Genomic DNA, 11,717 nt, shown 5'->3' on the forward strand with positions numbered 1-11,717 from the left:
GAGGGGGCAGCCTTCTTGGGATCTGCTTTGGCTCAGGACATCCCTGAACGCATTTGCCCTCCTACTAATTCCTGGTGATACACAAGGAAGGCACTGGCCTCAGACCTGGTCGATCTAGGAGCCCACACACCTAGTGTCTGCCCAAAGGGATAGCAATAAGCAATAAGAACCATCAGGATTTAGGAAAGGCACAGCCCGACAGGGAATGGACAGGGAAGCGGTGAGAAGCCAGGCCTGGAACTATGTATGAACTGTGTCCCCAGGCCAAGCCAGAGAAAGCACTCAGCCTCTTAGCCCCAGACAGACTAAGGGAAGCCAGAGCATCACTTGGGAATCAGCACTAAGGAAAACCCAGATTTGTATATAATCAACTCTAACCAGTACAGCCCTGTTTCTGTATCCTTACACCCTGGAATGAGGAAGGAGCTTTAAGAAGTAGTAAGGCCCATGGCTAGTGCTACAGCAGCCTCTGCTGGCAACCTCTGCCTTCCACACTGTGCCGGGGGTGGGTGGGGGGTGAAGCCCTGCATCTCAGTTGTTTGAGATGGTCCCATTGACTCCTGGTGTCTCAGCATCACTATTAATGCTGAGAACTCGTTCTCAGAAGTACCACAGTTCACACATGGATTTCAGTAGCCTTCAGTCACATACAAGGTCCAGATCCCAGAAAGCTTTCAAGAGTATAAAGAGAAATAGGTAGCACGTTAAGATCTCTGACCCCAGAGGCAAAGCATCTCTCTCCTCAGACCACGGGAGTGAATAATTTAGAGTCCTCTTTCCTGGGCTAGGACTAAGGCTTTTTGACAGTCCCACAGTGGAGAAGATGGAAAGCAGGTGTGTGTTGAGTAGGAGGGAGGACCTTGGCAGGAGAGTCTAAAGAAGGTAGAACGGATGAGACAGATCCAGAGGGTGAGGAGTGCCAAGGGCGTGACACGCTATTGATGCATGTGTCCAGCAGATGGCAACATAGAGCAGTCTGCATCAGCCTGTGGAAGGGACCTGCCTGAGCCAGGAAAGACTTCTGATGTCCTGCAGTCTCTCTCTCTCTCTCTCTCTCTCTCTCTCTCTCTCTCTCTCTCTCTGTTTCTCTCTCTCTCTCTCTCTCTCTCTCTCTCTGTTTCTCTCTCGCGCTCGCTCGCTCGCTCTGTGTGTGTGTGTGTGTGTGTGTGTGTGTGTGTGTGTTTTCTTGGTCCATTTCCCCACAGATGAGTCCTCAGGCTAAACTACAAAAATCACTAAAGAATACACTTCATAAGCCCTGTACCTACCATCCCCAGGAGAGGAAAAGTGGAAGAGGCCAGGCTTATTAGCTCCAAGGGAGTTGGATACCTGGAGCCCTCTGTTCTTTACCAGTGCCTGAGTGATGCCAAGCTCTAAGGGAACCCCTTTTCCCTCACCCATTGGGTGAGGGATTCTTGAGTACAGAGGTGAAGAGACTGGTATGATCTGGGGGGAACGTCGCCATGTTCTGTCATTCAGAGATATGCACGGTGATGGGCAATATCCACTTAACATCAGGATCTGCAGAATTTGAGGATCTGGGAACAGCAGCCATAGCCGCTATTTCATAGAGCTCTGTCAGGCAGAGAGAACCTGAGCTGCTACTGACAGGTCTCCAGCGTTTCCTCCTTCTGAGTCCCCTCCAAGCAAAGCAGTGGCCAGACTAGGAGAAGTCCAAGAAGGCACACCCTGCTGACACAAGCATATTACTGTCACAAGCTTGGGATGCTGTCCCAGGGCCCCAGTCCCAGACCACCTAGTTCACTATCTGTCCAAGACTCCCTAGATATGTGGATAGAGAAATTTTGGAGTCTTATGTTCCCTAGGCAGAAGGGGATTTTTCAGAAAAGGAATAATAAAGATCTCCAAATCCCAGGAAGATTCTGATGCCTTCAAAGATGTTCAGGCCACGTCTACACTTCATTTAAGAACTAGTCACTAAGTCTTCAAATTCACACTTGGTTAGTTGGTTGGTTAGTTGGTTGGTTAGTTGGTTGGTTAGTTGGTTAATTTTGCTTTGTACTAAAGGTTGGCCTCAAATTCACTATGTTAGCCCCAGCTGGCCTCAAACTCCCAATAATCCTCCTGACTCAGCCTCACAAGTTGCAGAGATCATAAGCATAGGCTACCACACCCAGGTTGCAAGCTCATTCTTGCTTGCCCAGTTCTTACCTTACGCTAGCCTCCGGTTGAATTCAACAAATATTAAATGTCTTGTATAGGCCAGGCTTTGTTCTGGTTACTGGAGATTGTGGCCTCTAGCTTTAATAAACTCTTAAGTCCACAGGCGAAGGAAAACATGAAGTTCGCTGTACGACAGAGCCCTCTACCAGAGTTGGGAATATAACTCATCGTGAGAGTAAGCCCCTGATGTCACTATGTCAGCAAGAGACGGGGAGAATGCCCAGGAAGGAAGTGACATTGAGCAGGGCACCACAGGATAAGAGCAGGAGGATTGGGGGAAAGTAGAGACATGGAAGCAACGCTCATTCAGGGTGTGTGTGGTCCAGGGAGTGACAAGAGGAGGTAGAGAAGTCCCACAGGCTGTGAAGTTTCTCCAGAAAAGGCTGAGAATGCTAGGCCTTACATAAGGGCTTTTTCCAGAACTTGCTTCCAGTAGGTGATTCCTAACCATGGCATTCTCTCTGGTGTCAGCACTCCTGCTTCTCCCTCCCAGTTCTCACAAAAAGCCACAGACTCCCTGCCTCTGGGCCTGGCAAAGCTACTTCATACATATCTGATTGGACAGTTCCATGTGCTAATGTGGCAGTTATGTGACCCAGCACATGGGACCATCAGTTAGCCTAGCTAATGAGATCTCTTCTAAGGAGCTGGAGAGCAAAGATCTGTGTGTGCCCTGGCCTCTTCCCACCCACAGTTCCCCAGTTCCCACCCAGCTGGTTATGAACCCAAGGGCCCCACAAACCCCAAACAGGATAAATGTTCAATGTTGTCCCTTGAAGCTCAGCAAAGACTCAATCAGGAAGCAGATCCTGGGAACATTGCAAATTTCTAAAGTAGAACTGGATGACAAGACCCCTCTGTAGCTGTGACAAACTGGACATCATCTAGTGACCCAGGTGGCTGCTTGAATGACGACTTTGCCACACTTTCACAAGCAAGCTCCAAACTGTGACTCAAGCTAAGTGCTGGCCAGGCATGATGGCTTTTGCCTATAATCTTGGCACATTCACGGTGGAGGCAAGAGGGTCAGGGGTTCAAGATTGTTCTTGGCTACATAGCAAGTTCAAAGCCACAGAAAGAAAGACACCTGTGCCCAGGCCTGACAGTCTGAGTTCCATGCCTGGGACCCACATGGCAGAAGTATAGAGCTGACTCCCATAAGCTGTTTTCTCCTATACTTTCACACACACACACACACACACACACACACACACACGCCATAAAAGTTTGCTTTAAAAGCATTAATGAACTTAGGGGTAGCAAATATACCCCAGCAGATATAGCATTTGCTTTAAAGGGCTGACTATCAGAGTTTGATCCCAGGAGCCCACATAATGGTAGAAGGAAAAAACCAACTCAACAAAGCTGTCCCCCACCCCCGCCTCCACACATAGGCTGTGGCATGCATGTACCACATCATACGCACATGTACAATAATGATAACATTTAAATTTTAATAAGTACTGATTAAACTCTGACACTGTGGGAGGCTACCCAGATCATACTCTGACCACGGCGCCCTGAGCTTACTGACATCGTGGCTCACAAAAGCGTTAGCGCAGCTAGAAAATTCTACTAAAAAAAAGAGTTAGTCTGTCTTTATAAGCTTTGGGATGGATAATTCAGACAAATGGTGACGCCACGGGGAAAGACCATTGAAAATGGCTAGTGTTGCTCCAGAATGGAATATATATTTGTCCCAAGACGGGTGACAGAGTGGGAAGTGTCCAAATGTGGGGGAGTAGCACTTAACAGCTACAGCTCTGGAACTGGTGTGGGGACTCATGGCTGTAGCCCCTCTCCTACTCTGGATCTAGGAGTAGTGTAATCGACACTGTGAGTCCACGCACCAGGGTGGGACACTTTGAGCTAGTGAAGGACAACGAAGGCTGAATGAAGAGCAAGTCACCTTCTAGACTCAGGGTCCTGTTTTGTGATTGCAGGTTCTGAAAAGCAGCCAGGTACCGGCAAACCAACGCAACCGGCAGGATGCAGCTCAACAATTTGACTCAAGAAACCTGGTGGGTGTGCAGGGCTGGGAGGACTGGAAGTAAGGGCAGGAAAGACATTTAAGGAGGTCAGAGCTTGGCTATGCTGTACACCCTCCCAGATAGACAGACAAACACACACACAAACACAGGACAGTCCCATACACACACACATGCATGCATACTTCACTGAGCACACACACACTCACACACACACACACTCACACACACACGCCTATGGTTCTGTACATATGTATAGTGAGCTATGCCTCACTGTATAGTCAGTCACACGCATGTGCAGTGGAAAATCACAGACCTAAGACAAGTAGCAGGGTTAAGGCTCGGCAATTATTTCCGCAGTCACCCGTTCCCCTAGATGCTGGTCATAACAGGCTATTGTTGGGGACACAGCTGTCTCCTGGTCCTCCCCTGAAGCCAGTACAGTGGTCTTAACATATAGAGATGTTCCATGGTAGCCTAAGACACTAACCTCAGAGCTGATGTCTGTGTAGCACTCAAGAGCTGGAGAACAGAGGCCAAAGTGAGCAGATACAGTAGGTCCCAGCCTTCTCCTCAGCCTTCTATCTATGCTCTGTGACTGTGGGTGGCTGTCAGAGTTGGCCATCTCCCAACCTGATATGCCTGCCACCTCTTCAACCCTTCTCTGCCCCCAAAATTCCTTTCCCCCTCTAATGCTGGCAGAGGACACAGGATTTGTCCTATTCCCACAGGCCTCGCATGACTAGGTCCCCACTACAGCCGCAGTTGCCCACACGCTGGCACCTAACAGCCTAAGGTTGTTCTATCTGAGGATTCTCTCACTCTCATCCCATCTGCCCACTCTACTTGACATACACCAATCAAAAATGCCCCTTTCTTTAACAGCTAAAGGCTGTCTGTCCATTCTTTACCAGTCTCTCTTGAGCCTCAAACACTTGGCCTTCCACTTGGGTCTGATATCTGACCACAAAAAAATCAGCTCACAGACCCATCCTTCCTTCCTGTCCCTGTGGAGCTACAGTGGCCTCATCAATGTCCTGGGTTGTACATCTGTAACTTTGATGACAGCAAGGAACAAAACCCTGATGTTCTCCTTTCTCTACCCCTTAGGAGACATGGACAACACCGTGCCTACTCCAGCGTCACTGAAAGGTTGTCTTGCTTGACTCTCCAGGAGCCGAGTGTCAGTCATCTCTACCGTAAGCCACCCATTCTCAACAGTCACAACATTCAAGATCAAAAGAAAGAACCAGACCAATCCTGGAATGTCTGCCTGGTTTTGCACTTGGGATGTAACTCAGTTTTTAGAGCAATTTCCCAGCATGCATGAGGTGCTGGGTTACATTTGCTAGACAAACCAGGCCTGTAATCCCATCACTTGGGAGGTAGAGGCAGGAAGATCAGACACTCAAGGCTGTCTCTGGCTACGAGGGGAATTCTTGGCTAACCTTAGTTACATAAGGCTCTCTCAAAAGAAAAAAAGGCAGAAGGAAGGAAGGAAGGAAGGAAGGAAGGAAGGAAGGAAGGAAGATTGCCTTTGTCATGTGGCCCTAAATGCAGACAGTCAGCTCCATTCCACCCCAACCCTTCCACTCTAGTTCTCAAGACTGATCTAGTCTCAAATAAATTAAAACCGGACCCATCTGGACAATTGTCCCTTCCTTCCTCTCTCCCTCCCTCCCTTCCTCCCTCTCTCTCTCTCTCTCTCTTCCTCTTCCCTTGGAGGGTGGTGGACAGCAAAAAGCTGCCCATAGGTAGGAAGGCTGAGATGGTCCTCCGTTCTTTTCTCTACTCTAGAGATTCTCCCTCCTGAAGACAGAAGATCCTACCTGCTTGATGACTCTTTATCCAATTCAATCCAGCGAGAGTCCCTGGCTGTCCCCATGGGGCTTGAGGACAGTGCCTCCAATGGTCAGGTAAAGTTAAGGATTCCAATCAAGCCTCAACCTGTGCCACCAATGCAGCAGTGTCCAGCAAGATCATAAACATTTGAAGAGACTATTAAGCCCTTACTCATGCCAATCATGATGCTAAACCCTTAGTTCCGATCTCCTCGGGAACCCTGAAAGGAACACATTCTACTGATTTTGCAAGTAAAGACATTGTAGCTCAGACAAGTAACTTTCTAGGGGACATCAGCAAGTGTTTAGGAGACTTCCCTCCCCACCACACACACACACACACACACAGACACACACACACACACACACACACACACACACACACACCCCTACTCTCACTTCCCCTACTTAACCCAGTAATGACCCCTCTGACCGAATAAACCTCCCAGCAGAAGCAGCAGCAGCCCGGGGCTGTCCACGAGGACCTGGAAGAGGAGGAAATAGCGCCAACAGACGTGAAATACCGGCTGCAGCTCCCCGAGGGGACCCCATTACGGAGCAAGAGTTCCAGTGTACACAGCCAGGGCCACAGGCCTGGATGGACCCCACTCAGCAAACCCCAGAGAGAGTGGTTCAAACCTGGGTGGACGGAGAACGTGACAAGTCCTGAGGACAAGCGCTCCCATTCAGGTAGGACTTACAGGTGGGGGTGGGGTGGAAGATGGCATGGAGCATAAAGGGAAGTCTGAGCCCTTGTTCCCAGACCCCTTGTTTATGTAGGACTCTGTCCCAGTCAGATCCCAGTGGTGGGGACAGCAACCCAGTAGAGCACAGCACAGAGCAAACGCTTGGTTCTTCCCCTTCAGTACTCCTTCAGGCATTGCCTGGCTCAAGGTTAGCCAGGATCACTCTGCCAGACTGTCTACCGTTCCTCCTTTGCCTTCCCTCCTTCGTGTCTTGACTGGGTCTGATGGCAGCCCCACAGCCCAGGCTTTTAAAATGAAGGGGCTGACTGAGGCTTGGATGTAGCTTAGTGGACAGATTGATTGTCTATCATATGTTAAGTCCTGGATTTGAGCCCCATTATTGCATTGCCAAAGACCAGCCTTGGTTTGGGAAGGGCTTCTGAGGGAAGGGGTGTCTGGGAGTGGCAAAAATGACCCGAAGTCAAGTTGTAGGTTGAAGCTAATGGCCCATGCTCTCTGCTCAAGACAGCCTTCCAGCCTGCTTTCTCTCTAGCCTGCTTTCTCTGGAGATCTCCATACAGTATCTCTCTCTCTCTCTCTGTGTGTGTGTCTCTGTGTCTCTGTCTCTCTCTGTCTCTCTCTGTCTCTGTCTCTCTCTCTCTGTCTCTCTCTCTCCCTCTGCTGCTACAGACAGTTCTCCAAGCAGCTCTCTCTTGCTATTCTAAAACACTCTCTCGATGGCTCCTCTCCTGCAGATAGTAAGCCCAGCCTTTTATTGTACGTACCAATCCAGTCACTCACACCAGGTTCCCTTTGGACTCTCCTGTGAACCAGCATCTCGTAACCCCAGCCTCTTATTTCTTAGGAGACAGCAAGCACACATTTTCTTTTAACTTTGCAAAAGAATTCCGAGATCTGCCTGCCTCTGTTAAGTACAGACTAGCATGAACTAGTTGGGTTGGACCAATTAGTGACTAGCATGAACTAGGTGGGACCTCATCCTGAAATTACCTTTTCTTCAACACTTAGACCTAAATTAGCTCTGTCCCAGGCTGACCTTAAACTCAGGAATCTGTCAGCCCGTATAAGCACAAACAAAAACTTTACTGGGTGGAATCTCCTGTAACCACCACTCTCTAAATCTCTTTCCCTCCTTAGTATCTTTTTTTTTCTGACAAGTTTGGCTCACAGTGCAGCTGCTTCTGTTTCTTTAGATTCATGAAGCCCCTCATATAATTTATATTGCATCTTTAATTTTTGAGAACTTCTATATTTTTGACCCCAGCCTTAAGGGCTGTCCAGAAGGTCCCAGTGTTTCCCATTTTGCTAACACTAGCCACACCTTTGGACTCGTGCTGTCTCTGATTATCATGGAGTCATTAATGTTAACAGGGAAGACAGTCCTGGCTGGAGGAAGGTAAAATATGTACATTATTATACAAATAAGCCTTATGCCTGCGGCAGCCATCAACAATCATGGAGGCCCATGCCCACTGGCCATGTCCCAGGGGCAGGAACCATGCCATTCTGTCCCCACCAGGGCCATGCCTGACCCGGCATTGCATAAAGCAGGCATGGTGATGCACACCTGTAATCCCAACGCTTGAAAAGTAGAAGAAGGAAGATCAGAAGTTCAAGTCCATCCTCAGCTACATACACAATACTTCCAGGTCACACCCAGGGCAGAACAACAACACCAAGAAGACAGCCGAGGCACTCGGAGTATGACAGCCAGGACCAGGACACTCAAGCCCTAGTGTGGAGTCAAGCCCTCTTCCCTGGTCTAGACAAGAGCAGTCAGGGAGTCCTGTGAGTAGGCGGAGCTGAGACCAAACCCTTGCCCGGGATGCAGGGCCATGTGGGCGGAAGTAGGGAAAGGAGGGGCCTATTTCCCAAGGCACAGGTGCTATCTGACATTCTGTCATCTCAGAGAAACAACTGTTGACAACTATTAAGTAGTAGAGCAGAAATCTTAGACTTCCCTCTAGTTCAGCTTTAACCTGACCTCTGACATCACCTGAGATTTGAGCAAAGACAAACTGGTAGGGGGGAGTAGGATCCTAAATTCAAGGTCAGCCCTGTCCCCTGTGCATTCTTGGAAGACATAAGCCCCCCGCCCCCATGCAAGCTGGGAAAGCCCAGGCTTACCTGTCTCACAGGAGAACAGAATATCTTTGACCTGCTATGGCCCTCTATGGCCCCAGACGGTCCTTTACCTCATCCCTATTCAGTTAGGAAGCCCAACTTGAACCCAGAGACACTACCATGTGCCTTGCAAATGTCCCACAGCAGTAGATGGAAGAAATGATGTCTGTCTTAAAGTGACCTAGTCAAGAGCCTAATGACAAAAGACACTACAAACTTCCAAACAAACTTCCAAGCTCCCTTTTCCCCAACTTCCCCCAGCCTCAAGCTGCAGCCTCTCTCTCACTACCTGCTGGAGGTGGGGGGAGGTAGTACTCTCCCTGTGGCCCTATCCCACAGCAGCAGATGACCTCTCCGCTAAGTCACAGCATGATAACTGAGAAAAAAGAAAAAAAGAAACATAAAATAAACTGAATTTTTTTCTTTCTAGAGAAGCAAGAAAGAAATTTTCACTTGAAAGTACCTAAAAACATATTGTTTCATTTAGGCAGACCCACAAACAGAAGGCAAGGAGTCAAGTCCATGTCACGGGCCCTTCTGTTTAGGTCGCCTGGGTTGGCTCAGGGGGAGAGAGAGACCATCACCAATAGAATCTTTTGTTCCCCATGCAGCCAATCCACCCAGCAAGCGTCGAGGGAGAGGGAAATGGTACCTGTTTGGTCCACGACCCATTCGCATCAGGAGATGGGCCAGAAAAAGCATGGGATAGCCTTTGTGGGGACAAAGAGAACTGCCAAGTTGAATGAAGCCACAATGGCCAGGGTAAAGTGCTCAAGCTTCCCTGTCACGAGGTAACCAGGGCTGGGGTTCCATTGGCAGAGTGTTTACTTAGCAATCCTGAAGCCCTAGGTTCGATTCTCAGTACTATAAAAACTGGGCATGGTGGTGCGTGTCTCAGCACTTGGACGGTGGAAGCAGGAGGGTCAGAAATTCAAAGTCACTCTTGGCTACAAATTGGCTTGCTTAAGCTACAAGATGTTATTGGGGTTTTTTGTTTGCTTGTTTTGTTTTTTGTTTTGGGTTTTTTTATGGTTGTTTGTTTGTTTTTTTTTTTTAAGCCAGGTGGTGACAGTACACCTCTTTAATCCTAGAATTTGGCAGGCAGATCTCTGTGAGTTTGACACCAGCCTGGTCTACAGAGCGAATACCAGGACAGCCAGAGCTACACAGAGATACCCTGTCTGGGAGGGGTAGGGTCCTAATTCCTCCTTCAGGGGAAAGAGAACAATGGGGCCTGCCACCATTTTGATTACCCTGGGAAACTCGGAAATACATTTCTGGCTTTCTCTGGTCCACAACCACTCCATGCTGCCCAGCTGACAAGTGCAGTTAAAAGCTGTCACTCTTTCTCAGATGTCCTGTCTGCCACCTCTCAAGTTCCTGGAAAAAAAAGTGAAGAGCAGGTGTCCCCCCAACACAGCTGGGATCATCCAAGGCAGATTACAATCCGAACTGACCAGCAAGCAATTCTTCCAAGACTGGAGAGCCCAGCCCCAAGGGCGCTTTGGAAGCCATGAAAAGCTCCTGGTAGGAACTGCAAAGCAGTTCAAGTTAATCTTTAAAAAAAAATAAGTATTTTTTTGTATTATTATTTTATTTTATATGCATGGGTGTTTTGCCTGCATGTGTGTCTGTGTACTATGTACTGGAGCCTGTGGAGAAGAGGCCTCAAATCACCTGGAACTGCAGTGACATTTGTGAGCTGGCAGCCAGTGCTCTTAACCACTGAACCATCTCTCTAGACCGTTACCAGGTAGAGGTGGCTTTACCAACTGAGCTAATACCTCACTTGCCAGCAGCTAATATCTCAATTTTGAACAAGACTATTTCCTAACCCTGCTTACTAAACACTAGAAAGCCCATTTTAAATCTTTTATTATTATTATTATACACGTGTGTGTGTGTGTGTGTGTGTGTGTGTGTGTGTGTGTCTATGTGCCTGTGTAGGAATATGTACATTTGAATGCAGGTGACCTCAGAGGCCAGAGATGTCTGATCCCAGGAGCTGGAGTTGGATGGTTTGTAAGCTCTTCAGTGTGGGTGTTGGGACCCAAGCTCATGTCCTCAGTGGTTAACTGTTCTTAACCACTGAGCATCTGTCCAGCCCTAGAGCTCCCATTTTTACCTGGGGCAGAATAAAGTCCTTGAGGTTCCTTACCTAACAAATGGGCTCAGACTGTGATGCAGAGGAGGGGAGTTAGTCCTTAATCAGCTGATTCTGTCCCTGGGTTCACAGGTGCCATTTGAGGATCAGGTCAATGCGAAGGTCACATACATGCCCCTGTTTTCTGAAAGAGTGAAGTTTGTGAGCCCCAAAACAGCTGCATCAAACCTGAAACAAACACATTCTCAAATGAATAAGAAAAATCAACCAGGTACGAGGGTGAGACCCAGTCATCCCCAGACACAGTACCTTAGCGACGCAGCTCCATCTTGGACCTCTAATCTCTGCCTGCTTTCCCAGGTCAGCTCCAGAATTTGGCCTCCCCAAAAGAACATCTGGACGAAAGGACTGCCTGAATAAATTCTGGGAAATCACAACAGAAGCCTGCAATCCCAGCACTCCGCTCCGCTGAGGCAGACCTGCTGTAAGTTCTAGGCCAGCATGGGCTGTAGTGTGAGACTCTGTCACACAGACAGAAATCCCAGGCATGACGGAACACAACTGTACTTATAGCACTTGGGAGGCGGAGGCGGAGGCAGGAGGATTCCCTGTACTGCTTAGGGAGTTTGAAAAAAGCCTGGGCTACATGAAACCCTGGAGAGGGGGTTGGGGGGGGGAGGCAAGCAAAGAAGCACAAGGTCTTTAAAATAACTACCTCATCCTAGACTCAGCTTTCAGAACAGCTGCTGCCACTTGTGCAATGTCTTGG

The 11,717-nt window shown here is 48.6% G+C and overlaps 1 protein-coding gene across 1 annotated transcript; it reads left to right on the forward strand.

The window, feature by feature from the left end:
• The first annotated feature begins 4,173 nt into the window (after positions 1-4,173).
• On the forward strand, positions 4,174-11,364 carry LOC114635026. Its single transcript, XM_028783642.1, has 9 exons — positions 4,174-4,205; positions 5,283-5,371; positions 5,970-6,088; positions 6,463-6,703; positions 8,370-8,508; positions 9,456-9,606; positions 10,198-10,371; positions 11,081-11,219; positions 11,309-11,364. Exons 1-9 carry the CDS (start codon positions 4,174-4,176, stop codon positions 11,362-11,364), a joined length of 1,140 nt encoding a protein of 379 aa, XP_028639475.1.
• Positions 11,365-11,717: the final 353 nt, after the last annotated feature.

This window comes from Grammomys surdaster, unplaced genomic scaffold, assembly GCF_004785775.1.
Source record: "Grammomys surdaster isolate TR1022 unplaced genomic scaffold, NIH_TR_1.0 1164, whole genome shotgun sequence".
Lineage (NCBI taxonomy): Eukaryota > Metazoa > Chordata > Mammalia > Rodentia > Muridae > Grammomys > Grammomys surdaster.

What these genes read in the sequence shown, in the direction of transcription:
- LOC114635026 (XM_028783642.1), top strand. Translation starts at nt 4,174, where the DNA reads ATGCAGCTCAACAATTTGACTCAAGAAACCTG. An exon ending in ACAGTGCCTCCAATGGTCAG is followed by an intron (nt 6,089 to 6,462) that starts GTAAAGTTAAGG and finishes TAAACCTCCCAG; the next exon opens with CAGAAGCAGCAGCAGCCCGG. An exon ending in GAATAAGAAAAATCAACCAG is followed by an intron (nt 11,220 to 11,308) that starts GTACGAGGGTGA and finishes CTGCTTTCCCAG; the next exon opens with GTCAGCTCCAGAATTTGGCC.